Source organism: Drosophila takahashii, chromosome 3R (genome assembly GCF_030179915.1).
Source record: "Drosophila takahashii strain IR98-3 E-12201 chromosome 3R, DtakHiC1v2, whole genome shotgun sequence".
Lineage (NCBI taxonomy): Eukaryota > Metazoa > Arthropoda > Insecta > Diptera > Drosophilidae > Drosophila > Drosophila takahashii.
Window position 1 is genome coordinate 9,099,342 of NC_091681.1, and position 27,962 is coordinate 9,127,303.

The 27,962-nt window shown below is 42.6% G+C and overlaps 5 protein-coding genes and 1 long non-coding RNA gene across 9 annotated transcripts; 4 read left to right on the forward strand and 2 right to left on the reverse strand.

Annotated features, from left to right (window-relative positions):
* The first annotated feature begins 104 nt into the window (after positions 1–104).
* LOC108064973 (gametogenetin-binding protein 2-like) lies at positions 105–4,638 on the forward strand. Its single transcript, XM_017152781.3, has 4 exons — positions 105–487; positions 1,217–1,783; positions 2,343–3,518; positions 4,301–4,638. The coding sequence occupies exons 1-4, from the start codon at positions 392–394 to the stop codon at positions 4,517–4,519; spliced, it is 2,058 nt and encodes a 685-aa protein (XP_017008270.2). The 5' UTR covers positions 105–391; the 3' UTR covers positions 4,520–4,638.
* On the reverse strand, positions 4,542–7,170 carry MED27 (mediator complex subunit 27). The gene is made up of 3 exons (XM_017152782.3): positions 6,637–7,170; positions 6,309–6,575; positions 4,542–5,113 (listed from the first exon to the last, which is right to left on the reverse strand). The coding sequence occupies exons 1-3, from the start codon at positions 6,804–6,806 to the stop codon at positions 4,669–4,671; spliced, it is 882 nt and encodes a 293-aa protein (XP_017008271.2). The 5' UTR covers positions 6,807–7,170; the 3' UTR covers positions 4,542–4,668.
* A 150-nt stretch (positions 7,171–7,320) lies between these two features.
* Positions 7,321–10,711, forward strand: elm (calcineurin like EF-hand protein 1 elm). Its single transcript, XM_017152784.3, has 2 exons — positions 7,321–7,456; positions 9,587–10,711. Exons 1-2 carry the CDS (start codon positions 7,390–7,392, stop codon positions 10,087–10,089), a joined length of 570 nt encoding a protein of 189 aa, XP_017008273.1. The 5' UTR covers positions 7,321–7,389; the 3' UTR covers positions 10,090–10,711.
* On the reverse strand, positions 10,695–15,091 carry Sec23 (transport protein Sec23). Of its 2 annotated transcripts, XM_070217377.1 has the most exons (7): positions 14,950–15,091; positions 14,527–14,825; positions 13,229–14,472; positions 13,011–13,164; positions 11,811–12,359; positions 11,613–11,633; positions 10,695–10,932 (listed from the first exon to the last, which is right to left on the reverse strand). In XM_070217377.1, exons 2-7 carry the CDS (start codon positions 14,803–14,805, stop codon positions 10,843–10,845), a joined length of 2,337 nt encoding a protein of 778 aa, XP_070073478.1. In that variant the 5' UTR covers positions 14,806–14,825; positions 14,950–15,091; the 3' UTR covers positions 10,695–10,842. The 2 variants fall into 2 exon arrangements, with proteins under 2 accessions (XP_070073478.1, XP_017008269.1); XM_017152780.3 differs by lacking the exons at positions 11,613–11,633; positions 14,950–15,091 and having other exon boundaries at positions 14,527–14,913.
* Positions 12,755–13,159, forward strand: LOC138913495 (uncharacterized). The gene is made up of 2 exons (XR_011419263.1): positions 12,755–12,788; positions 12,983–13,159. It is a non-coding gene; the product is annotated as an uncharacterized lncRNA (long non-coding RNA).
* Positions 15,092–15,533: 442 nt separating the features above from the next.
* MTA1-like (metastasis associated 1-like) lies at positions 15,534–27,908 on the forward strand. Of its 3 annotated transcripts, XR_011419229.1 has the most exons (14): positions 15,534–15,756; positions 16,951–17,112; positions 21,503–21,610; positions 22,025–22,347; positions 22,535–22,855; positions 22,915–23,103; positions 23,243–23,512; positions 23,576–23,826; positions 24,257–24,507; positions 24,576–24,929; positions 25,953–26,080; positions 26,144–26,259; positions 26,473–26,751; positions 27,699–27,908. XR_011419229.1 is itself a non-coding variant. In XM_017152810.3 (13 exons), the coding sequence occupies exons 1-13, from the start codon at positions 15,729–15,731 to the stop codon at positions 26,606–26,608; spliced, it is 2,637 nt and encodes an 878-aa protein (XP_017008299.2). In that variant the 5' UTR covers positions 15,534–15,728; the 3' UTR covers positions 26,609–27,908. The 3 variants fall into 3 exon arrangements, 2 of the variants coding, with proteins under 2 accessions (XP_017008299.2, XP_017008301.2); XM_017152810.3 differs by having other exon boundaries at positions 26,473–27,908; XM_017152812.3 differs by lacking the exon at positions 21,503–21,610 and having other exon boundaries at positions 26,473–27,908.
* The last annotated feature ends 54 nt before the right edge of the window (positions 27,909–27,962 follow it).

Consider the following 27,962-nt stretch of genomic DNA (forward strand, 5'->3'; position numbering starts at 1 on the left):
TGTTTACACCGATTCTAGGAATCCCTCTAATATATTTAAGAAATAAAATAGTTTGCACTATCGATAGTTTCTGCATCGATACATCCGTCACCTTTGGAATGCGCTGGCAACCCTGCTCCATTTTAATGGCGACCGGACCGACTTGCCTACTACGTGTTTGTCATAGAAAATAATTTTGTAGCCGATTCTCGAGCGTTCCCCGAGTCCCTCGAACTTCGTGGAGAGTGGAGATAGTTGTCAACACAGTTTGCCGATCCGTGCGCTGCTGCCATATTCCCGTCGATCCCCGTTTCCCACCCGGACACTGGAGAAAAGTGTGTCTGTGTCGCAAAGTGCCTGCAATTTCGCCTTGCCTTGCCTTGTCGCTGGCTCTCGAAGTCGAATACCCATAATGGCGAGACTCACAAAGGTCTACAATACGGACGACGACGACTCCGGTTACGTTGGCCGCAGGAATTTGCCCCTGGTGGCTGGAGATAAGTTAATGGTAAGCATAAATCCGCACCGATTTCCGCTATATGTACGGCCATCGCCGTCCGAAGAAAATGACTGCCAGCAACCCACACAGACGCAGTCGCCAGCAGTGCGTGTGTGCGTGCACTTGGTCCAAAAACTTTCATAACACGGCGGTTGTGTTATGTGTAAGTGACGGATGCCATTGTGTGGGTTCGGCTGGGTGTGTAAATGTGCGTTTATTAATTGAACTTGAGCTGTGATTCTGCACCTGCTGTGCTGCCACCCACAATTATCTTCTTCTGCCTCCCTGGCAGCAGCCGCCATGTTGCTGGAAAGTGCAACACCAAGAACCTGTTTGTGTGCATACATGCACCCCTCCCCTCACCACGCCGCCCGCTCTTGGGCTGATCTCGCTGTTTCCGATTCTCTGGCCCAAAAACTCTAATATCGGTTGCACACCTAACCGCATTTGGTATCGATACCGATAGAAGCCCAATAACGCGAATTGAGTGCTTACATTGGCCAAAAGCCGAGTTTTCGCGTTGTTCCGTTGAACAAACAGCTGTTGGTGTTATGATATACATATTCCTTTTATTCAAACGTAACAAAACAAGATCCAACATAGGCTCGGAAAGTTTTCAAACGGCGTACCCTTTAGCTCTTCGATTAATCGGTATAACGATGTCTCATTATCAGCTGTTTTTTATCGACTAGCCTAGTAATAATAGTAATATAACAAATTTATTTTCCCTCTTCACAGATGCTCATGGACCTGAACAGCAAAGGACTGGTCATCGACAGCCCTTTGATCCGCGGACGTGACCTGGAGGAGTTCTCTCGCAAATTCAAATTGCTCACAGAGGCCGAGCGGCGGCAGTCGCTGGAGATCGACAGCGCTAGCTTTATGGCGGTCCTCAACCAGTGCGTCCAGTGCGTCGGCTGCCGGAGACGCGTGGAGCGGCTGTTTCACCAATTAACCGAGTCGGGACATCGAACGCTCGATCCTCTGGAGCTACGCCCCTCAGCCACCTTGAGCATAGTCGAGGAGAAGCTTAAAACTCCGCAGGCACTGGGCACACTGCTCTACCGACACCACGAGGTCCTCAACAACCTGTTGGACAACAAACTGCGGAACAAGACGCGCTGCGTCCTCCACTCGCTGGACGCCTTTCGCGCCAAACCCTTCTCGGAGACGTGGCGCGAGGTGTGGTCCGCCATGAAGAGTAACTGCCGCAACGAGTTGACCATCATCGAGACCAAGGAACTCCACGACGTGCTCGAGAACTACCTGAAGAAGCACAAGTTCTGCTCTGGCTGCCGAACAAAGGTGAGAACTAATACGAACAAATTCTAGAGCCCTGCATGAATGGATTCATTTTGAATTTTTTGTTTTATATGAATGAATTGATTAGAATTTTGAGTTTAATAGAATCGAATGAATTTGAGTTTAATAGAATGGAATGAATGAATGGCACAAATTCCGAAATAATTCAAACGACAGTTTCTTTTGAAGAAGAAAGGGCCATAATTTTGTGATTAAATTTGCCTGAATTTTTTTTTTACTATGCAGTTAACATTGATTTGTTAAAAATGTTCCACTTTTTGTTCTTAAAAGAAAGCAGAAAAAAATCTGGCAAATTCAGAAAATTCAAAAAAATTATTCATTCCTTCATTCAATTCGAAATGAATTAGAAAAACATTCAATTTGTTTCGCATAGAATTGAATTAAACAAATCAGAAATTTCATGGCATACTATGATAAAACAAAAATTTAATGATTCATGCAGGGCTCTATTGGGGACCATTTTACTATTATTATGGTTAATTTTAACAATCTATTTTTTGTGTGTATTACTAAGTTACTAATACTTCAAATTCTTTGGCAGATTGAGCGCGCCTACAAAATACTCATTGGCGAGATTTCGGCCAAGGAGAAGGGTTATGCGGCCCAGCTGTACGCCCATATTCGGAAGTGCGTGCCCGACCAGCACATCCACGTGAGCACCAACAAGATTGAGTTCCTGGACGCACTGATCAAGCGCGCTGAGCCGGAGGTCAACGGCAGCTACTCGAAACTGCGCGAGCGCCACGCCAAAACGCTGGAGATCGCCCAGGAAGAGGTGCTGACCTGTGTGGGTATGATTATGTACGAACGGCTGCGTCGCATCTACGTTAGTCTGCGGGAGGAGGAGCGCGCCTGCCAGGTGCTGGCCGCTGTGGGCGTCCACGCTCTCTGCCGCAGCTTCGACACGTTCGTGGAGCAGAAGCAGGGGATCAGCAACCTGGAGCTGCTCTACCAGGAGATCAGCCGGGCGGAGCGGGCCAAGCAGATAAAGCGCGAGCAGAAGAAGCTCAAGAAGAAGAAGAAGAAGGACGAGAAGAAGAACCTGCTGCACCGACAGTGCGAGGATACTGAGGCCAACGAGTCCGACGAGGAAGAGGAGGAGGAGTTGGAGAAGGACGAGCTAGAGCAGGAGCAGGCGGAGGAAGAGACTCAGGAGCACAGTGTGGAGCTAAGCGATCCAGGTGCGGACGATGGCATTGTCATAGAGGCACCTCATCCGGAGCCCGAACCCGAGCCCACGTCCAAGCCAACGAAATCGAAACCGAAGAAGCAAGCGAAGAAAAAGAAGCAGAAGCCAGCTGCCTCCCAAAAGGCCGGTAACCGGAAACAGATGCAGCCCTCTGCTAGCGTCCAACCACTGGACGACGATCACGATCACCTGGACGTGGCCAGCTGCATCTCGTCGAGCGTCGCCAAGACGGACGGCGGCGAAAAGTGCGAGGAGTGCCTGGCCCCAATGCCCAACTGCCCGTGTGAGCAGGATGTGCGCGATTCTGGTTACGGTAGCGATCCCACTTCGCACGCCGACTCGCGGACTTCCAGCGTGGTTTCGTCGCCAGAGGGTTCGGAAGTGTCCTGCTCGGACGGGCTGTGTAATCACGATGGCCACGACGAGGACTCTGACGGCCTGACGGCCCGAAACAGCTACGTCTCTGACCTGTTGTTTTATGGCCATCAGTCGCAGTTGGATCACAAGTTTTCATTGTTGCAGATGTGGGTGAGTCTTGGGGTCTTTTTAAGGAAATTTATAAATCTTTCAGTAACAGGTTTTAATATTTTGCAGTTACTGGTTTATATTATTTTTTTTTTGGAAATCATTCGTTAAAGGAGTTTAATTTATAAAAGAAGTTCTGAACTCCGAGCATTAATTGCAGAAATGTACGAATTCTGTTATGTCCATATCTTAAGCTGATTTTCTATATCAAGATCACTAGGGATATAGCCATGTCCGCCTGTTATAATACCGTTTGCGAACTCATTTTAAAAGCTAAAGATTTGACACTTTCAGTCGTATTAAAATGTGCGAACGCATTTAGTTGGTTGATCAAATTTTCTATTAAAAAAAGCAGATTAAGTTTGAAAAAAGTTCGATCGGACGCGTGTATCTTATGGCACCCACAAGATATCAAAACTTGCAAAAATTAAAGAAAATTCGCTCAATGTACAAGCTGTTTACATGAACTTTTCAAATCGTATTTTACCTTGATCACGATAAAATCGCGTGCCGATCCGACGACTATATCCTATAGCTCCCATGAGAACGATCGGAAAAAACGTTGAAAAAGCGCTGTTTTTCGCGCTGTAAAAGAGGCTTCGAAATGAATCTTTTCAAACCTTATTTTATATGGATACTTGGATCAGGGTTATAGCTCTTGTCTTGCATATATTTTGTTCATTATTTTATATTTATTTAGTCACATTTTCTTTTATAAAATCAGCAATGTTTCTGTTTATTTTTCTCAATATAATTTAACTAACCGCTCTCAATTACCTTTGCAGGACGACTTTGACGAATACGACGACAAAGACGAGGAAAGCTATTACATTCCACAGGAGGTGGTGCTGGCCTTTAAGTGTCACCGGGAGCAGGTGCAGCGCCAGCGGGAGCAGCTCCGCGCCACGCTGCGCGCTAACTTCGAGCGCCTGTGCCTGCAGCGCGGCGTACAGACGCAGGTGCAGAAATCGAAGCGGGCGACTTCTGCCCTGGCTGGCCATTAAAAAACGCATTAAACCGTTGTAGTTATTCAGTCGAGCGTGGCGATTTTTAAAAATCCGCCCGCATCCATTCAAAGTACATATAATTTTTTGTTTTTGAAATAAATGAAGTATACAAGTTACGACTATCAGTATTATGTATTTAAAAATTTTCAGCAGTTGCGACACTCCTCGTGGAAGGGTTCGAGGGTGCGCAAGTCCCGCCAAGTGGGAGGCAATCCATGAACCACGAATTTTCCGCAACGCTTGCAGGGCTCCAGGAACAGCTTTATGTGGCTATTCAGCCATGTTACGTAGCTCTTTACCGCCAAATCGGGGAGAGTCGGCGAGAAGAAGTGCAGCATGGCGGAGTGGGCATGCTCCTGCACCTTGCGGAACACCTCGTAACGCGACTCTGCCCACAGGTCGTCGTGCTCCAGAGGCTCGTCGAAGCCCTTCACAGTCACCCACTCTATAAGCACTCCTTTGAAAACTATAGCCGCCTTCATCACATTGCTGATCGTAACGATGGCGACTGCGTTCGTGCCGAAGGGTCGAAAAATCCGGTACGATGTATGCGGTGGGGTGTTGATCTCACTCAGCAGCTTGTCTATGTGGCTATGATCAGAAATAATGTAAATGGGAAAACTTTTTTAAGTGCCACGTCACGTGTTTCAAAGCTTTAAACTAGGGATAAATTGCATAAATTGGTAAGTCAAAATGTAAATTATAAATTATTTTATTTGGGGTGTTACTTTCAACTTGAGTACTTTAAGAACATCCCTAAACAAAAAGTATATCAAAAGTATAGCTTTTACTGCGAGAATCTCAAATCATAAGATATCTATCATAAATTCGTAAGATATACAAAATATAAAAAACATATTATTTTTGTCTACACCTCGGATTTTGCATATTTGTCCATTTTTGGTCGGATTTGTACCTAAATTTCTGGGTAGATGTCATATTTTCAATGTAATTAATTCGGATGCATATCGGAAAATATGCAAAATATATGCAAAGTATTCAAAAAATATGCGAGCAACTGGAAGCTCAAATTATTAATTATTAATTATTAATTCGGATGCATATCGGAAAATATGCAAAATATATGCAAAGTATTCAAAAAATATGCGAGCAACTGGAAGCTCAAATTATTATTGCAGCCCTCTGGTATTCTAAAGAACCTTCAGTAAACACGGCGAGCAATTTAAACGAGCAGTTTGGCCGATAGGGCTAAAAACTATTCTGCCCCTTTTACTATTTTTGCCCCCTTCTCGCCTACTCCTTGAAAATATAAATATGGTTTCCTTAAATTTGGGAAAAAATTAGATATCTCAGAAATAACGAAAAGGAACAAACAATTTTCTTCGGGTAAATTAGGTTGGCTATGAAATGGTCAATCTTGAATAATTGAGTTTATTTTATATTTTGCATATTTTATGCATATGCATTTTATGCAAATATGCAAAAAACAATAAAATATGCCATTAATTTTAAACTATATTTTTATTGAAACGAACTTTGGTGTTTTCGGAATTGATCTATCTTTATCCTATAAAAATATGGAAATATGCAAACTCCGAGGTCTATTTATGACTCTTACTTAAAGCCCTTAAATTCATATTCCACCCAATATTTTAATCTGGAAGCCAAAGATATCTCGCCAATTTTAAAAGGTTCGAAGCGCGAACGGATTTGTAAGTTGCTTCTGTAACACCCCAGTATTACAAAAAATATTATTATAATGAAACGAACTAAGAAAAACGAGTTCAGCATTGTTAGTTAATGGAGGACTCTGCTTTACACTTACTCCGGATCATTGTTGAAGGACGAGAAGGGTAGGCGCTGGCGCTTTTGAGAGCAGTAGTTGTAGGAGCGTCTCAGCGTGTTTTGGTTGAGATTGTTGAAGGCCAGAAAGCTGTGGTCGTGCACCTTGTCGACCCACTTGTAGCTGTTTACCAGTTGTGGGTAAAGAGCCTGTCGCTCCTGGGAAGTCTCCTGCGCCAGGTAAGCCGTATTTCCCAGAGAATAGGGCGTGGGCGGTACCTGCAATGCATTTATCAGCTGCTCCACTTCGCTGCAAGTGGTTGATGTAATTTTATTTGCTTCATCATAAAAGGCTACTATTTTTTTGTTACCGCAATTGCGAGTTGATGGCTCCGAATCTTTCTTGGAAGTCGTGCACAAACTTATTTCGGCTCTCCTCGCCGCCTTCGCCATCGGTTCCGTCGGCCAGGTGCTCAAAACACTGCCTCACACTGGACCGCAGGTTCTTAATGGCAGTCAGAGTCAAATTTAGCTTGTCCATTACTAAGATTCCGATCCGGCAAAACCAATGTTTACGTTTTTTTCGCTTATGCCAATAGGGATGGGAAATTACAAGTGCCAGTCACGAGTCAGTGATGGCACGAAAATTTACATTTTTAAGCCCTGTTCAGACAGAGGGTTTCTGCTACAGCGACCAACTTTGGCTCCAGCGACTTTTTCCTCCATAAGAAGTACACGTGCTAGAAAAGGAGGGGAAACGTCGCTACAACTCCGCTTCAGCGCTGAAAACATTCCAAATGCTAGCGTAAAACTTAATTTTCACTCCTCTTCCTTCGGTTTCGGTTTGCGTATGCCGTTCAGCTGTTTGCCTCAACGATTCTCTATACAAACCCATATATGTTTCAGGGGATGTCTCAACAAAAGTCCATCCCTAATGCAAACTATCGCCAGACTGCTTAGTATTTTTTCGCAACTCGGATTTCGACATTTTCCAGCTATCCACCCGCAGGCAGACTGTACACAAATCGGACTTCTGATCCAAATCCAATGCCATTCAATGCTCGCCTGCTATCGTTGAAAGTTTAAACAAATCGATCAGATCAGCGCACGAAAACTACGTCACCATGGGCAATAAATCGTCGCTTTTCCTGCGGAACGAGGAGATCGCGCAAATCCAGGAGGAGACTGGCTGTAAGTACGAAGTGTTGGAGGTGATAACCTTGGGCCTTAGACCCCGAGACATTTCACCCGCGTTCCAAAACAAATACGCACTAGGATATAAATAAATGTGCCACGAGCAAAGCAAACAACAATATCGCACTGGAGTGCTAAGAGCTTTTTGCCTAATGGCTAAAACCATCGATTGTTCAAATAATTCAGATTCCCCATTTCTATATTGAACTCTAAAACTCGACGTGTTCACAAAAACTCCAAGTCCTTCGAAATTATGCAGAACTGCGCGCCGTATATTAGCTGTAAATGCACAGACATTTCCAGCGAAAACCAATTTGCATTTCGATTGCACCTGCACCTCCCGCGTGACGTCATCGGTGGCTATACAGAGAAATAGAAGGCGGGGGCAAAAGTCGGCCCCTATCAACGATATTGGCTGGCAATTATCTAGTGTCCGAGACCGTGTAATTTCAATATTCCGTCCGCGATAAGGCCGCAATTGAAATTGCCACCGCATTGGAACTTGTATCCAATGTTCGACCAGGTAGTATCAGCCCAATTGATAAGGGGTTCGCTCTTATCAGCCCGATTTTATAACAACTAATTCGAAAAGTGGACTCTTTAGCACAAACACAGTAAATACATAGGTGCCATTCGACGGGCTTTCATGGTAAAACTAATATCTTATAATGGTTGACAATATTCCCCGTTTAAATTCTTAAATGATTTTTAATATAATGTTGAAAAGTAGACATTTATTGATGGAATTTCCAATATAGTTAGATAAAAACAAGAGAGAACGCTATAGGTGGGTTGGTGTCCCGACTATCTAATACCCGTCACTTGGCTAAAGGGAGTGTGAGGGAGATGGATATATAACATTTTTTTGACTGCGTATAACTTTTTAATGAATGGTCCGATTTGAAAAATGTTTTTACATTTTGATAGGTATAATTATGCACAACAAAATTGCATTCATACTTCTCGGAAATCTTTAAAGGTTTGGGCGCCAGACACATTTTAAAATTGTTAGTGGGCGATTGTGGGCGTTAGAGGGGGCGTGGCGCTCGGCTAAAATAAACTTGCGCTGCGTAGGAAGCCCAAGAATATGTGTGGAAAATCTCAACCTTCTAGCTTTTGTAGTTTTCGAGATCTCAGCGTTCATACGGACGGAGAGACGGACATGGCTATATCGACTCGGCTAGTGACCCTGATTAATGATTAATAACACTGTGCAGCATTTTTAGTGCTTTTTAAATTTACCTCGATGGATGCTATATTTTTGGATTCGTTACGAATTCCCAAGTTAAACTGCGTTTTCCAAAAAGTTCCCCGACGCAAGGATTCTTAGCAAAAGGACCTCAAAGTTCGAAAAATGCTGAAATTAGCCAACTTTGCGGAGCTCTCAGAGGCAAATGGATGCATGGTTTGATTCGATGTTAAAGTTTTTTAAAAGATACACCCCTTATCTTTTAAACCCCATACTTAAAAAATTTTTTAGATTTTTTTTAAGGCAGAAACAAATTCTAGAAAACATAGTCAAAAAACATAAAAGTATACAGCAGCGGTCAAAATGGTAGTAGTGTTGCCGCCCTGTGTATTTAAAAGTTTGTTGTTGTGATTGATCTTTTCCTGGTAATATTGTATTGATCATAATTTTACTATTAGACTAATTGGATAAGAAAAAATTACAACATCAAACTTTTAAAAACACAAGGCGGCAACACTGCTACTATTTTGACCGCAGCTGTATGTTTTTCAGTTTTTTGACTATGTTTTTTGGAATTAATTTCTGCCTTAAAAAAAATGCTAAAATTATTTTATGTATGGGTTTTAAAAGATAATGGGTGTATCTTTTAAAAAACTTTAACTTCGAACCAAGCCATGCATCCATTTGCCTCTGAGAGCTCCGCAAAGTTGGTCAATTTCAGCATTTTTCGAACTTTGAGGTCCTTTTGCTAAGAATCCTTGCGTCGGGGAACTCTTTGGAAAACGCAGTTTAACTTGGGAATTCGTAACGAATCCAAAAATATAGCATTCATCGAGGTTAATTTTTGATGCTGCATAGTGTAATTAATACCAATTATACTTTCAATAGACCTCTTTGTAATAAATTAAATATAAAATATTCAATTTATTTTTGCGCAGTCACCCCCAATCAAATTGAGCGACTGTACTCGCGCTTCACCTCGCTGGATCGCAACGATTGCGGAACTTTGTCCCGGGAGGATCTGATGCGTATACCGGAGCTCGCCATCAACCCGCTGTGCGAGAGAATAGTGCATTCCTTCTTTGCCGAGAGCAACGACGACCGGGTGAACTTCCGGCAGTTCATGAACGTCCTGGCCCACTTCCGTCCGCTGAGGGATAACAAGCAGAGCAAGCTGAACAGCCGCGAGGAGAAGCTGAAGTTCGCGTTCAAAATGTACGATCTGGACGACGATGGCGTGATCAGCCGGGACGAGTTGCTGTCCATCCTGCACATGATGGTGGGCGCGAACATCAGCCAGGACCAGCTGGCGAGCATTGCGGAACGCACGATCCTGGAAGCGGATCTGTGCTGCCAGGGCAAGATCTCGTTCGAGGACTTCTGCAAGGCTTTGGACCGCACCGACGTGGACCAAAAGATGTCCATACGGTTTCTCAACTAGGGTGGATTTAGGGATCACGAAGAAAGAGCGAGCTTCTTAGTCAGTGTGTACCAAATAATTTAGGGCGGAGTCGGTCGAGAGGCATTTCGGTGGCTTGCTGAAACCTCTGATGATTTTATAACAGTAATTGAGTTGCTTGTTAATCCAGTTTAATACCTAAAATTTCAAAGAAATTCCAAGAGCGTCTCAAAGTGATTTAAGCAACTAAAAAATTATGAAATGTATATTTAAGATGTAAAAATGTCATTGATTTCTTCTTAAAAAACACGGGTGCTACAGAAAAAGTTCAGGTTCTAAAACTAAAATACGAATGTGGAAATGTAATCAAATAATGATGAGAATACATTTCGTAACTCTTTTGGACTCTAAAACAATAAAATATTTATTATGAAGCCTATATGGCTTTTCTTTGCACACCAATTATTGCGTAAAACTGTTGAAAGGTTTCAGGAAAGCTCCGGGCTAACTTGTATTAGTAGTTGTTATAAAGGAAGAAACGCGATTTTCTTTTTGTTATTACCTTGTTCTTTTAATAGCAAACTCATTCCGGCAACAAAAATTCTAATCCTGTGTTTAGCTGCTTCTAAATAAAAGCCATTAACACATAAATTGTTGAACATAATTTGAATAGTTTATTGTGTTTTCAGACGATCAATTGGAATAAGTGGGTGTATATCTGTAATTGCATTGCCTAGGCCAACAGTTCCAGTTGACTTTGCCATCCGGGAAAGAAATCGCTAGACCCGTACTCATTTATGTGGTAGTGGACACGGCCAGCTTCTTAAGGTGCTCCATAAACAGCTGCAGCGAGACATCATCCGTGAGGACCGGAGCTCCGCCATCCTATTGAGATTTAGCGATTCAGAGAATTAGTAAAATGATGGGTGGGGGAGGGACAGTGGTAAAGGTGGAGGAGGGAAATGAGCGAGAGGCACAAACACCGAGAAGAGTCCGACACCAAAGGAACTTACAAATACGTTAAAATATTGAATAGGCAAAATTATACAAATGCTTGAATATACACGAAAAAGTAGGGACAATCGCAAAATCTTTGGTAAATTTTCAAGGAATCCTTCAGGAGGGAGAATAAAAGATTGCACACATTAATTTTCAATACTATTTATGATAAATTTATAAATTAAATCCAATTGGAATGAAGATAGCACTGGCTAACCGAAAATGACTCCACTTTTCGTAATTATATAGTTCCATGTTTCTTCTAAGTGCTCGTTTTTAGTTTTTTATCCCAACTTAATCACAACAATCTTTATGTGGGTGTACAATTTTAAAGTTACGCCAAGGTTAAAAAAAATGGCAATTTGTAAAAAGCGTTTTAAAGTCAAAAGAAAAATATTTTCTTCTAATAAAATGGTGTTAGGCGTGGGCAAAAAAAACATACTTCTGTCAGCCTAACCTGGCTAATATCAAATTTACCAAAGAATTTATGCCCGCCCATACAATTTCTTGTGCAAAAATCAACCTATTCCAGATAAGATGTTGAATGTTGAACAAAAGGGTACTACCGTGACTTGACCAATTGGCGCCTGCGCATGACAGAGGAGCGGTTACGGATACGGGTACGGATTACACAATGAGAGAAACAAAACCAACATAAAACGAGATTGAGATATCGATTGAGATTGAGTTTTCGATGTCGCAAAGGAGCGCGCTGCAAAGATCAATCAAATGTGGCCAGCCGAGGGCGTGGCTGCGGAACTCACCTGTCCGTAGGCATACATGTTGTTGTGCGTCTGGGAAGGATTGACCTTGGAGAGCAAGAAGCGTGCCTGGGATCCACCGTGCTCCGTGTCGATGTAGCGGGGCATGGGGAAGCGTGTCTGGAGGATCTCCTGGGCGTCATCCACAGGAGCTTGGAGCAGCTGCTTAAAGTTTTCGTACTCGGGCATGTCCTGGTACTTGAGGGCCCGCCACTGGGCAATCGTCTCGCCGTGATAGATCAGGATCTGGAAGAACGTGTCCATCAGCAGGATGCGATCCGCCTGGATCGAAGCCGTATCAAGGAGCACCGGCTCTGGGGGGCCGTTGAATGAGTAACTGTAGAGGATCGGCTGGATCATGATCAGCGATTGGGTGAGGTCCTCGCGCATCAGCATGTGTCGGTAGAATGTGGTCTCGTCGGGCGAGTTGTTAAAGACCTGCAGGAACTGCGAGCGGCGCAGGTGGTACATGAATTGCGGGAACAGACTGAAGTTCTGCGACAGCCGGAAGCTGTTCGGATCGTCCTTAGAGTACTCGCCGAACTTTTGGCACTGCAAGGCAGAAAAGAGATTATTAAAGTGTTATATAAATGTTAGAAAAATATTAATTTAAGAATATCACTTTCTATAAATATAAATGTGTCTATAAAACTTGTAAATAAAATTCAGATTATTCGAAATTAATTGTTTGTAAGAATCTAAAATTAACTGTGCTCCAAGTTCTTCTTAAGCTCTTAAATTTTGGACATAAATACTAGAGCCCTGCGTGAATCATTCAATTTTTGTTTTACCATAGTATGCCATGAAATTTCTGACTTGTTTAATTCAAGTTGAATTGAATGTTTTTCAAATTCATTTCGAATTAAATTAATAATTTTTATGAATTTTTGGAATTTGCCAGATTTTTTGTGCCTTCTCTTGAGAACAAAAAGTGGAAAATTTTTAACAATTTTTAACAGTTAACATTGAATTGCTTAGAAAGTAAAATGTATGCATATTTAATCACAAAATTATGGCCCTTTATTCTTCTTTGAATTATTTCGGAATTCGTGCCATTTATTCATTCAATTCTATTAAAGTCAAAATTCATTCAATTCTATTAAACTCAAAATTCTAATTAATTCATTCATATAAACCAAAAAAATCTAAATAATTCATTGAATCCATTCATGCAGGGCTCTAATAAATACTGAATGCACTTACCAGGCGAATCAACTGACGATCGACCCAGCGCAGAATATCTGGTCCTTCGTCCGTCTCCGCACGATAGACGACCATGCGGGCCATCAGCACGGCGGCAGCCTCCTGGTCAAAGCCGGCGCTGATGTGGTGCACATTCGAGGTGGCATCTGCCCAGCTGTAAATAATGAACACAATTAGTTAGAGACTCAGCACTGGGCACATGCCCCGCTAGCACTCACTTCCTAGCCAGTGTGGTGACCCTGATTCGCCTCTGTCCACTTGGGTGCTGGTACTGTGTAATGAACTGGATGCAGCCACGCCCGCCCTGCGGAATGGGGGCTGCATGCTGGTTGACCACCTCGAAGAAGTAGGCCACCGTGGAGCTGGGATTCAGCGTGCACAGCTTCCACTGCACCGTGTTGCCCATGCCGATCTCCACATCCGACACCGACGGGCTCTTCACATTCAGCGACACACACGAGCCGATCCCGCCGGAGATCTTCAGCTCGCGCGAGCACTTCACCTCCAGCGTGGCATTGAAGGCCATCTTTAAATCGTTGCGACCGTCGCGTGCGAACACGCGTTGGAATGTCTGCTTGAAGAGCGACGAGTTGAAGGAGTCTCCCATCACCATGTGGCCGCCAGTGGAGTTGCACAGCTGCTTCATCTCCAGAAGGCCGGTTTGATCCAGGGCACACGAGTATATGTCGACGCTATGTCCATTGGTGGCCGCCCTCAGGGCCAAGGCATCGAAGTGCTTGATGGCCTTCTTCATGAACCGCACGTTGTCCTTGTGGATGTCGTGGTGCGAACGGATCGGGTGCTTCAGCTCGTCGTCAACCACCTGGCCGGGGCCCTGGGAGCAAGGGCCACCCACGAATGTCATGATGCGACCTCCCGTGTTCGGGTAGGTGCACTCCAGCAGACCCACCGCAATCGACAGGGCGGCGCCCGTGGAGCGCAGGTAGCGCTTGCCCTGCGGCACCGGCCAAGGGTCGCGCTGCAGCTCGCTGAGCAGATCGCCCAGAGCCGCGTCGCACTGGCCGATCGGCTGCAGGAAGCGATGGGCGGGCGGCACGGGGGCCGCAGCTCCAGCCGGCTGCCCAGGCAGCTGCTGCTGCGGTCCCGGAGCCGCACCGCGCCCGATTCCGAGCATGTCCTGGACCTGCTTGGCGGTCAGGTCCTTGGTGCCGCGGAACACATAGCTCTTGGAGCAGCCCTCGGCGCCCAGCTCGTGCACCTGAATCATCTTGCCGAACGTTATCAGGCCCACGAGAGCGTTGGGCGGCAGCAAGCTCAGCGACATTTGCAGCGAGTCCTTCAGGGCGTCCAGCTCCTCCTCGTCCATGCAGGTGTCCACCAGGAAAATGAAGACGGGCGGCATGGTGGGAGCCCGGGTAATGGTGTACTCAATGGTACTGAATCCCGGAATCAGCTCCGCCGGCTGGTGCTGCTCGGAAATGGCCGCATATTGGGGGGGGAACTGGAAGACGGGCTGTTATACATGGCGTCCAAAGTCTAACGATTCATTACTCACCGGATTGCGCTGGAAGCAGAAGTTGCAGACCCACAACTTGGCCCGGTAGTCAACCTGGCACAGGGGATTCAGGATGGCCCTACAATTGCTGCGGGTGCAGAGGACCGGCTCATACTGGATGGGCGGCAGGTCGGGGCGCTCCTTCAGCGGCTGGTAGAGACAGGCGAGGGGCACGACCAGTCGACTGGCTTCGATGCGACTCGAGGGCCACACATTCCACGTCAGACGCACCCCGTCGCGGTCCTCGTTCTGCTGGATGAACTCCTCGTAGGTGGTCATCGCCGCAACACTTAAATATACTATTCAAAGGGGATAAACGAAAGTTAGTCCTCTGCCAATTGGAAAAATCGGTCGACCAGGCCACGTCACGGATTTGACAGCTAGTCGTGACACCTTCGTGCTGGCGACGGCCGAGAAACTCACGCGAAACCAAACGAATTCGCAAAAAGTCCTCTAGTTCAACAAAAAAGAAGGCACTTTAAAACAATTTTTATAAACGTAGAAAATGTAGAAATCAACACCAAAAGTATTATTGAAGTTTTTATTGCAAACGTAGCAGGTCAGTGAAGATAGTTTTCAAGCGATACTATCGCAAGACCCGCGTGAAACTTTTTTTTTAAATAATCAAATAAACGATTTAAACGTATAATAACGATTGTAGCTTAAGGACCAACATTTAATTATAACCGATATCAGTTAAATATTTTTTTAAAATAACTATTATTATCAAATCAATGGTTTTAAAAAATAAATAGATTAAAAAAGATTGAGACGACAAGTAAAAATTATTTGAAATAATAAAGCATTTAGTTTAAAATCCAAAAAGGGCACTATGCTATTGAGCCTGGTTTGATTATTATCTTCTGCAACAAATGCCTGCTATTGTAAAAATAATTATAACAAATTTTATAATTTAAAAACCACCTATCGATTCATCGAATGTCAAACTATCGCTCCGCCAAATGCATCCCTGGTGCAGCTGTTTACTCGGCGTTGTGTGTGTGTGCGTGTATTTTTTAGAGTTGAGTTGTTTCTAAGATGGCGACGAAAAAAACGCGTCTTATGTGAAAAATGCAATCATAACAACTCGAGTTTTCAGCTAATAGATGTGCACTAATTTGAAACAGGACCATTGAAAAACAGTGCTTAGCGTGTGCCGAGTGTTTTACATGTGAAAGTTTTGGTGCGGAAACGTAGTGAAAATGGCCACAAATATGTATCGAGTCGGAGGTGAGAAAAATTTTCCCGTACTCGCTTTTCTATCATCTTTCGTTATCGGCGCCGCCGTCTCGCAGTGTGCGTGTGTGTGCGAGTGTGTGGGTCCTGCGTGTGCGTATGCGTGTGTGTTGTGTCTGAGGAGGCTCTCCAACAATCCAACAATAATGAAAGTGCATTTTAATTGCCGAAAACCCTTGAGTGGGAGTCCCTCACGCACGTGTGTGTTGGTGTGTGTTATCAATCTCTTGAAAATTCTGCCGGAAGGGAGACTCTTTTCTATTTTTTTTAACATCAGTGGGGGAGGGGGCTCTACTTTTGTGTCGCAGCTGCAGCAAGTGTTTTCGACGTGTTCCAACCGATAAGCATTAGCTTTTGCCCTGCCTGTATATGTGTGTGCGTGCATTCTAGGGCTGGGAAGCGGAATTGCATTTGCATTTGCCGAATTGTGTGATCTCCAGAATGTGTTTGTTTGTCTGTGTGCGAAAGTGTATCTCATTTTTGAGTGAGCCCACCCGCTTTGTTGTGTTTTCTTATGCTAATGAGCTTTTGAGCATCTTTTTCTCCTTCCTCCACCTCCCCCTCCCACTTTTCGTTTCTTACGCACTTTTGGTCAGCCCTCTCACTCGCACTCAGGCGATGACGTTATTGTGTTGTCTTCACCTGCCTTTCATGTGAACAACAGTGTGTGAGTGTGTGTTTTGCTCTTTCGAAATGCAAATGAACTCGGAACGCAAGCGTTCAATTAACAGAATCAAAATAAATAATAATGGGATATACTTGGTGAATTATCTGCTATACTGCTGAGAACTTTTTGTCTCCATCAGCGCTTTTTGTTTGCCGTTTTTAATGGCCACGCACACAGACACACACCTTGGGCAATGCTTTCTCGCTGCCTCCACACTTTCTTTTTCATCTCTCTCTATCTATCTATATATGTATCTTTCTGCATCCAAAAATGTAACAAAAATGCACACGATATATAAGTACGTACTGTTTTTTTATGTTTTTGTAATGGTCACCGACAGGTTCCGCTGCAGTTGTTGTAGTTATATGGATGGCTAGCCCCATTTGTATTTAATTGAGTTTTCGCTGGTGTTGGTGGCCGCAATTAAGCGGACCAAGTGTGTGTGTGTGCGTTTACCTGTGACGTATGAATGGAGTTTCCCCCTCTCTTGAACCACCCACCTTATATTCTCAATTTTTCAGACTATGTTTACGTTGAGACAACGCCGAACAGTCCCTACTTAATACGACGCATCGAAGAGCTGAACAAAAACCAAACCGGCAATGTGGAGGCGAAGGTCATGTGCTTCTACCGTCGTCGGGATCTGCCCAATCCACTCGTGCAATTGGCCGACAAACACCAACGTGAGTATAGCCAAAGCCCCTCTGAAACCGCGTCAATATCTTGCTTTATCTCCTAAGTATGTATATTTTTTTGTCAACAAAGTGAGGTTATGTTGCGAAGAGTCGTTGTCGTTGTCGTGGCCTTCAAACAAGTTAAAAGTTAAAACCTGACAAGCAGACCTGCTAAGCACATTTCCACCAAAAAAAGCCACAAAACCCAGAAGGGGGCATAGTGTGCAATGTGTCAGGGCATGTGAAAAACCAAGCCACCCACCGAACCACCCAACCAACCCAACCCACAACCCTAGTCAAACATTCAGAGCAACAAGAACCGCAATGACAACAACAGTAAAGGCGGAGCGAAAACGGATTTCGTCCAGCATCCGTCGCATCCACATAAGCAGGCAGTGGAGCCTCCATAACTTTAACCATACGCATCCATTTTTTCGAACTCTCAAGAATGTTTTAAATTATGCTGAGTCATTTAGTAATCGTTACCTTCCTACAGTTTTCTAGGAATTTTCGAGTTAATTTGCTCGGGTTTTAGGAACATTTGCTTCAAGACCTACTATTTGGTTGACTTACAATCGTGTACTTGATTTTCAAACTGTTTCAGTGATACCGAGATATGCTTTTGGGACGAAATTTGGTTGGAAGAGATTTCTGAGACACTACCGATTATGCTAATTTAGTTGAGTTATATGTTCTTTGAACTTCTTAAAAACTCATCTTCTTTAATGTTGACTGAGTAAAAGTGTCTAAAAGTTTTATAATGTTGTATAAAAAATTCTTGTAAAACAAATTCACTAAATAATCGCATTCACCTTGTAGTTACGGTGTATACCATGGTAATTCAACCTGCATGGTTTGGGCTGATGATGTTCGCCTGTAATGAGTTGGGCTGCACTGTACCCGTGATGTGGTTGTTGCTGTTTTCGATTGCTGCTAGGCGGCGCCGGCGTCAATGTGAATGTGATACTCTTGGTTCGGCTGTAGGTAGACTTGCTGTCTACCTCTGAAAAGCTGCCAGACACAAACAAACCTACTGACACTGTACGGCTCGGTGTGCACGAAAATGTTCAAGTCAGAAGTTGGGATCTGGAGGGGATTGGAGTGGAGTGCGGAGCTATGGCAATGTGGCACACGCAGAGAGGCGCGCTTTGCATTCGTGTATACATACACACATTGCCTTTATCCACTCCCAACCTGCCCCCACCCCCCAAAAAAAAAAAAAAAAAAAAAGCATGCCCAATTGGGTTGAATTTTTGGCTGATGCCACCCACTCGAATTCGATACGTGACCCCGACGAAAATGCGTTTTCCGTGGGCCTGACCCCCCACTCCAACCCCTCCACTGCCCACAACTCCCGACATGCGCCAACAAAGCCCATTAACGCAACCCCTTTTGGCCTTAACATCATCGGACCGCTGTCATCTTGTTTTATTTATTATATTTTATTTTTTCCGTTCCACGAGCCAGTTTTTATTTGCGTGCGACGCCTTTTCGCGGGCCACTTGCTAATCAGACATTAAAAATTAGCGCAAAAAGTCTAAATTTGAGGTACAAGTGTGCCGCAATTTCAACCCCGAAACTCGGACTACCGTGCAACTGTATCTGAAAGTATCTATATGCACGCCTAAGCACAGATACTCTTTAAAACTTGTGAGATAAAATATTTTTATAAAACTTTACACATTTATTAAGCAAATTTACTAAAATTAAAGTATGTACATTGTACAATGTATATTATACCTTTTCTACAATAGTTAAAAGATAGTAATATTTGTTATTTTTGTAGTTGCTGAAAAAATTAATAAAAATGTATATTTTATTTATATTTTATTATATTAGTTTCTTTAACTAAATACATGTTGGCTTATTGTTAACATACAACAAAACATTTGAATTTGTCTGCTTGTTTAAAGCTCCGCGGTTTAAATAATCCTTTTCATGTGCTAAATCAATGTCAATAGCAGGACTTAAGATCTTACGGGGTGCGGGTAGGGTATACAAAAACTGGAATGCTCGAAAGGCAAACAAATCCCACAGCGGCCCTCCCACTTGTGTGTCCTATCTATGGCCACCAAATAACACCCCACGCCCAAGCCTCCACCGCTGTCCTCTTTCGGGTGGGCTCACTTCGTCTTCCGAACCAACAGAAAATACAAATACACAAAAACACCTACACTGCCTCGGCTCTTTTCTGTGACTCTGGCGATGCATCCACGCCCCTTAGTACTCCGAGGAGGTGGGGTTGTCCTGGCCAGCCCCCTATTTTTCCGACCCCTTGCAAAATTCGAAGCATACTTTTTTAATCAGCCCCAGCGAACTTCCTGGAAATTCATGAGGGAAGCAACCCACAAATTCTAGGAAGGCTTAAATACATATATAGATAACGGGTACTTTTAAGTAGAGTAGCATTATTTAAAAATATCTGGGACGAAAATATGAATATGACTGTAATTTTAAAAACTTATCGGTTCATATGTTCATTTACAGTGGCTCCAACGTCTAGTTGTCAACAGTCACTTGCAAAAAATTAACGTTCCCAAAAACTGAACAAAATAATATGGGTTATTTCTATATATTGTTTGGTACCAAAAAAAAAAAAATGTTTCGATAGGATGTAAACATTTTTTAGCAATACAACATTTATGTCAATTTTTGGAGGTCAACGAATAATCGGGTACACTTTTGGGTTTTTGGGATTGGGACTAGTTAGTAGTAGAGATTAAAAACAGAAGCTATCATTACACTGCAGAGAAATGTTAAAATGGCTCCACAGAAAGCAATTAGTCCGGACAACTATATCATATAGCTCCCATAGGAATAATCAACGAACAAAATTTTAAAAAAATTATATCTTGGGTGTTTTTGAACCTATAACCTCCTACTTTTGGAAATGCCATTTTTTATCTAATTCTGAATTTCGAATAAATTTTTTTCAAAATCGGACGACAATATCATATAGCTGCCATTGAAACGATCGGAAAATTAATGGGAATATAATAGGAATAAATTTTTGTTTCGTTGGTTTTTATCGTATTCTCTTCTACTCTGGGAAATGACTTTTTTAAATGTTTTCGAATTTCGATTTTAATTTTATCAATACTATATCATTTAGCTGCCATAGGAACGATCGGAAAATTAGTGATTAATAGGAATTATCTGCAAGGGTATATAAGCTTCGGCTCGCCGAAGCTAGCTTCCTTTTTGTTTTTTTATGTTTCTTTCTTTGGTCTAAACGTGCATTAAACATCCGACAAATTGGGATAACGTTTATAAAAATCAGTTAAGAACTTACCTAAAAGGTGGATTCAAATCAGGGGTGCCCCAGAAAACACTAGAGTTTTTTTTGCTTTCAAAACAAGAAAAAAATCCCTGGTTTTGGTTGTTTACTCAATCAAAAGCAACTCAAAAACAATTGTCAGGTTCCCTAAAATACGAATTTGATGCTTTTAAGTGTGCATTTTTTTCGTCCTACATTTGCTTCAGTTGGTTTTCGCCACCATAAGGCCTAGGCATACAAATTATAGAGCAGGTTTTGGGTAATTTTTAAGCGAATATTTTGAAAGTTCTATGTAAAAATCGTCCGTAGACTTTTGTTAATGTAATTTTTAAGTTTTTCGTCTGTAACTTTTAAAGTTTTTTATGAATAAGAATAAAATTTTGGTTTTTGTATTTTATTAACATTAAGAACAAAATAGCATCATTGCTTTTCCCGTAAAATCAATAGGAGTGGGTGAACTCCCAAAAAGGGGGTTGTCCGTAGACTTTTGTCCGCCACTGTACAAAAGCTAGAAAGTTGGGATTAAGCATGCAGATTCTAGGGATCGTTAAGTTTGAACTATATTTAGCATATGTGCTAAGTTTAGATCCCCTAGAATCTGCATGCACAATCCCAACTTTCTAGCTTTTGTATAGTGGCGGACAAAAGTTAACCGTTATGGATATTATTTTTATCGAAAAGCTTGAAAAAATAATAATTTTCGAGAATTTTGTCTTTATTTTTTACCCCATAAAATTTTATGTTATAAATAAACAAACCAAAAATAAAGCATCGCCATATCCTAGCTTCTGTCAAATGGTTTTTTTTTTAATCTCGAGATGCAATAATGGTACGAACACTTCCACACTCTCCAAGTGCGTATCATTACTATATGTATTGCCGTCTACATTGAAAGACAGCTGTGCGAACTCTTTAAATTATGTCCGTATTATGAAGTACTTTTTGACCAACGACAACGACTCTTAGCGAATTGTTTTTTCGCACCTGACCTCTCTTTTAGCTACCATCACCTGAAAACATGTTTTAAAATGACCTTTTTTGCTTCTAAACATAAACATTGTAAATAAACGTATTACCCCAAACGCACCAAATCCCAATATCAAATATACCGCATCGCATCAGTGGCCACCGCCGAGGACTCACCGTTGGCGACCAAGCTGAAGAAGACCTGGCTCCGCACACCCGTCGGCGAGGAACAGGCGGCGCAGGCTGTGCTCGATCCCTCAATAGGTACCACCTCTCGCTGATTTTTCAAATACTATTTGCCACTTCCGTAGAACCGTAGCTAAAACTCCATTGGAGATGGCAATCTATTTACCTTTATCCATCCCACCCGAACTCCCCTTATTCCTGATCTTTATGTTTTAAGTTTTAAGTAGTCAGTATTTTCTGTTGTGTAGATTACCTATCAGCTTGTAATTTTTATCTATTCTGGTCATCTAGCCCTATTCTGGTCTTTATCAAAAAATTTGAGATTTCTATTAAATTATGATTTTTAAAAAAAAAGTTCAAATTTAAAAAAAATTAAAAATATGTGAACATTTTAATTTGATCTTGGTTAAATGAATAAAAACCAGACTAGATTGGCATTTCGAAAATTTTAAACCGAATCCACGTTCCTAACTTTTACCCCTTGCCTTTTAGCTGCCCTGGATGAGGAGCGCACCAGTCCAACGCAAGCGTCCGCGGGAGCGGGCTCAGGGACTGGCAATTCCGGTAGCAACAGCAGCAGCAACAACAATAGCAGCAGCGCGGCCAGTGGAGGAGGAGCAGGTGGCGCCGGAGGAGCAGGAGGCGATGCAGAGAAGGGCGAGGCGTTGACGAGCAAGCAGCGCTACCAGATCAAACATCGCGAGCTGTTTCTGTCCCGCCAAGTCGAGTCGATACCCGCCACACAGATCCGAGGCAAGTGCTCGGTGACGCTGCTTAACGAGACGGAGTCCCTGCAGAGCTATCTCAATAAAGACGTGAGTTCGTAGTAGCCTCAAACAGGCGATTATTGGTCCTTACATGGAGTGCAAACAATGTGAACATCATAATATGAGAATTTTGCATTTTAATATATTCTCTTAATTCTAAAAAAGAGCATATTTCTTCTCCGTATATGACTTATATAGTTTGATTTTAAATGGTTGCGTATCTATCCGCTTGCAGGACACATTCTTTTACTGTCTGGTGTTCGATCCGAATCAGAAGACGTTGCTCGCCGACAAGGGCGAGATCCGTGTCGGCAGTCGCTATCAGTGTGATATACCCGCCAGGCTCAAGGACACCGCCACCGATGAGCGCAAGCTAGAGGAGCTGGAGTCGCTGGTATGGACACCGGAGCACAGCCTGACGGACAGAAAGATCGACCAGTTCCTCGTCGTTTCGCGCTCCATCGGCACCTTCGCCCGCGCCCTCGACTGCAGCAGTTCGGTGAAGCAGCCCTCGCTACACATGTCCGCCGCGGCAGCCAGCAGAGATATCACCCTGGTAAGTGGCCATCAGATTTCCGTGGTGGAGTCGCATCCTTATTTTCGCCTATCTTTCAGTTTCACGCAATGAACATTCTGCACAAGCACGAGTACTCTATTGAGGAGTCTATGTCATCGCTAGTTCCTTCCACTGGGCCGGTGCTCTGTCGAGATGAAATCGAGGACTGGAGCGCATCGGAGGCGAATCTCTTCGAAGAGGCGCTGGAGAAATACGGCAAAGACTTTAATGACATTCGACAAGATTTCGTAAGTGATTTGATTTGTTTTTAAATTTTATGTTTACATTTTTCTTTAAATTAATTATTTTGGGTTTTAATTAATTCTGATCCTTGCAAGCTTTAAATACGGTCGTATCATATATTGAACTTGATAAATATCTTCACAGCTGCCTTGGAAAACGCTGAAACAAATTATCGAGTACTACTACATGTGGAAGACAACCGATCGCTACGTGCAGCAGAAGCGCGTGAAGGCCGTTGAGGCGGAGCTGAAGCTCAAGCAGGTCTACATACCGCAATATAACAACAATGGAAAGGGCAACGGATCAGCCGTAAAGGCGAGCGGAGGAATCTATAATGGAACCACAAACGGGAGCTCCGATCTCTCCAACAATGGCAAACCCTGCGAATCGTGCGGAACAACAAAATCATCACAGGTACGGCAGCGCAATGAAATACTTAATTTGCTGTCCCCATTCTAATTCCCAATCCCTTCACAGTGGAACTCCGTTAACAGTGGGCACAGCACGTGTCGTCTGTGCCTGAGCTGCTGGGAGTACTGGCGAAGGTACGGCAGTATGAAGTCGGCGACCAAAGGAGATGGTGGCGATAGCGAGGCCAAGAAGAAGGTAGCTGCGTCGACGCCGACAGCCACGTCAGCGGGAACAGGACCAGCCACGACGCCCACGGCTGTGGTCGACCTCAATGACGACGACAAAATCAGTGATCTAACCAATCGTCAGTTGCACAGGTAGGTGCATTCTGAAAAAAAATAGATCAAAAGGTTGCCAATATCAATATACATTTAAAAAAATATTTCAACATTTTCCTTCGGAAATGTATATTGAATATATTTTTCGTTGCAAAAAGTAGAATTAAAGTTTACAATCAAAATATTTTGTTAGGTCAAACGTTAGATTTCTTATAAATATTTCTTGTTGGAGAAATATTTTGTTACATTTTACAAATAATAGGTTTAATTTTTATTCTTTTCATTTTAATCAGCATATTTTTGTGACACTGTAACATTCCTTACTATTAATCATGTTTACCATTAAATAGACGAAATGGCCTGATTTCAGTCCAATTTCGAATTTAAACCAGCAAAAACTGCACGTTTTATTTGATCTCGCACGGATATTGTTTGTGTACCAAGTCTCCATTAATTTCCTTTCCCACAGATGTTCTATTGTCAATTGCGGCAAGGAGTTCAAGCTCAAGACCCACCTAGCCCGCCACTATGCGCAAGCACACGGCATTGCTATCAGTTCCGGATCGCCAAGACCTATAATGAAGACGCGCACTGCCTTCTACTTGCACACCAATCCCATGACCCGGGTGGCACGCGCCATTTGCCGCAGCATCGTAAAGCCCAAAAAGGCTGCGCGACAGAGTGCGTACGCCATCAACGCCCTGCTGGTGAAACAAGAATGTAAGTCTGATATAAATTCTATATATTCAATTAGTTTTATGTAACCTATGCCGATTTTCTTTCTTCAGTTACAAATCGTATTAGTGGAAAATCACCGGCGGAAATCAAGAAGTTGCTTTTGCTGAAACCCAAGGATCGGGGTAGTGTAACCAAGATTGCCAACCGGCTAGGTGCGCCGGGCAGCGGCCCACATGAATGGCTCATACTGACGCCCAAGGACAAAATGCCGCTGCCGGCTGTCGTCTCGTTTCCCAAACCCCCGAAAGCGGCCGACGGAAGTTTAGTCTATGACCGAGTGCCGAATAAGTCCCCTGACGTTGTGGCCGTGCCGGCTGAAAAGGAGCTAACAATAATTCCAACGCAAGCAACGTCGACGATACGAAAGCGAGCACATGAGGAGCAGCAGCTGAATGGCACTGAAGGTGGGTTGTTATTCCCGTGTGATCATTTGCAGGGTGGAGAAAGCGACATATTTTCTTTTGACTCGTTGAAAAGTTTATCTATCAAATATAAGTCAGCGTTTCCGATTCTATAAAGTATATATGGGCAATTCTCTGCTGTCGCACGCGACGTTCGTACGCTTTGCAGGTCAAAAAAAACCATCTTCCAGGACTTATTCTCTTTTGGCACTAGGCTCAAATTAAAGGTCTTGATTAGCACTAAAATATGTGCTAGGGCTGACTTTGGGGCACTTTTCGTTTTTAAGATATATAAATAAAACCAAGACTTTCGCACGCGACACCGATATAAGTGACGTTTTTGACTTCCTGCTTAACTTTCGATTGAAAAAATGACTTTTTTGTCCATATAACAGGTATTGTCCTGGAAAATTATCCAAGGATACTCAAATTACTTAGCTTAGTTGAGGATCCATCTAACTAGAATCAAATATCAGTGCAAAATCATATAGAAATATGTTTTTTTCAAGTTTTACGTTTTTTGGCTTGGTTGACATCCCCAGAGAATTGCCCATATGTTCTTAATCAGAATCTAGGGCTAAAGATTTGTGACAACATTCTTAACTATAATGCCAATCAATATCTTACCTCCTAAACAAAGTATGCATATCAGTTCACATCAACGTTAAAAAAGGGGACGTGTTGATATATAATTTTGACATTATAACCAAAACTCATTGTTAGCACTGGTAGAGTACAAAATGGTTCTTGATTAGACTCTGGGGTTAGAGATTTGTGACTAACTAACTATCAATTATAGGACCAACCAATATCATACCTCCTAAAGAAAATATGCATTTAGTTCTCATCAAGGTTAATAAAGGGGAAGTATAGTTATATTTTTATATAAAAGTCTTCACCAAATGGCGAAACTCATTGTTAGCAGTGGTAGAGTACAAAATGGTTCTTACTGAACAGGTAGAAAACGTTTGTTTGCATGTTCTGACTGAGTTTATATTCTTACTAACTGAGGACTCGACATTGCAGTGACTATAGTGCCCAGCGGACCTCCTGCCAAACGGCCGAATAAGGATCCCATGCCCTCGCATTGTCCCAGTCCCGAACAGTTTGCGGCTATGATGGCGGCATCTGGACAACCCCTCTCCAGGCATCATGTGAGTAATGCCCATATTTAATCTGGTTAATGTATTACTAATTTTAAAATATTCTCCACTCAGCTCAATGGTAAACAAAAGATTGCGCAGATGGCCCGCGGTGGCAACGGACGAAAGCAGGTCATCAGTTGGATGGATGCTCCGGACGATGTTTACTTTAGGGCTAATGATACACACAAGTGAGTAATGAGAAGGAGTAATAAAATCGTGCCATATTCGGTTTCCACTTCCGTAAAATTCAATTTGTCAAAGTCTTCCAAATCAAAAACTTTTTATGAAAAAATTGTCTTGCAATTTCTCTGACCTTTTTCAAATGGAGCTTTTGTTTTGAACGACTTTTTGGCAAATCCAAGTAAATGAAAACAAATTTCAAAACTTTTAATTTTTTACAGAAAAACGCGAAAAATACTCTCCGCCGTAGACCTGCGCCGCGCAGCGCGCAAACCATGGCGCACACTGCCCATTAAGCCTGCGGCACCCGAGCCGAGTAGCAGGCCCATTGAATCACAAATCGTCATACTGGACTGACCGTCGCCAGCAAACACATTAACAAGATCAGCGTCATCTGCAGCCGTAGCTTCATCGGCAACCAAGTTGTTATCGTCTTCAGCAAACAGATTCGAGCAGCAACATCCTCCATTTCCATACACCATGGATGCACTGCTTAACTAGTGAGCATTCTCTGGTTTGACGGGCTTGCCATGTACATACCCCCGCAGCATAAAGGCACACAGACGTGTGGACAGGCATTCGACTTAGGATCAGTGTAGTTACAGCATCACTGTATGACAACAGCAACCGATAGCAACCACAAACCACTTTATTAGCGCTTAAATAGATGTCTTTTTAAAAACAAATAGTAAGATAATAAGTGTAAAGGTCTGTGCAACAGTAACAGAACGCGAAAACAACAAAATATTTATAAATATTTTATATATTTTTTTAAATTTAAAATCTCAACACACCGAACGCAAACACACATACTGACTGCACTTTCGCTAAGAAAGTGTGGGCTTTAGGCATGAAACTCAAAAGTTCGTTAATTCGTTTAGTACACAACGCATTTGCAATGATTTTTTTTAATATATGTGCATGTGAGTTCTTGAGATGTTCTGTCGTACTTTCAAACCGCGCTTCAAAGTTCCACGTTTAATTCCCTAAGCCTAAACCTAGCTAAGAACCAGATACGTAATTATGAAATTAAAAGGCCTCCAAAATTTTAAATATTTTTCTGTCCGGACTTTAGTTGTATGCATAGAAAAACCGAAAGATATATTTGAAATTGTTTGAATGCTTTAAATTGAACGAATGAGAAATTTAATATTGTTAATAAATGTGACGTGCAAAATTAAATAATTAAAACCCCATAATTTATGCTGTAACTAATAACGGAAAACTTCAAAGAGCGAAATGTACAGTCAAAACTAAAACGTTAAAATTCGAATAAAATGTATTTTCATAATTTATGTAAACAAAAGAAAGTTCGGTAATTTAAAGAGCTAGCACACACACGCCTACACACAACCGACACCCACATATAGCATAATACTTACGCATATAAATTAGTACGAGTCTAAGCCGATATACATTTTAAAATGTATGAATAATTTGATTACAGCGTCGCAGATAACAAAGAATGTCTAGACCCTAGAGGAAGAGCAGCAGTGCGAGCTGAAATCAGCAGAACATAAACAGAAAACCAATAAAATTAAAATATTATGAAGAAGTTTCGATTGTAAGCCAACATACTTTTAACTTTACGACCTAAGCAATTTTGTAAAATAAAAACACTTCAAATTAAACGGTTAGTTAAGTCGGAATAAGAGAACGGATCGAAAGCTGCAACTATTATCAAATTCAGGCCCATGACCACAGCAAAGCC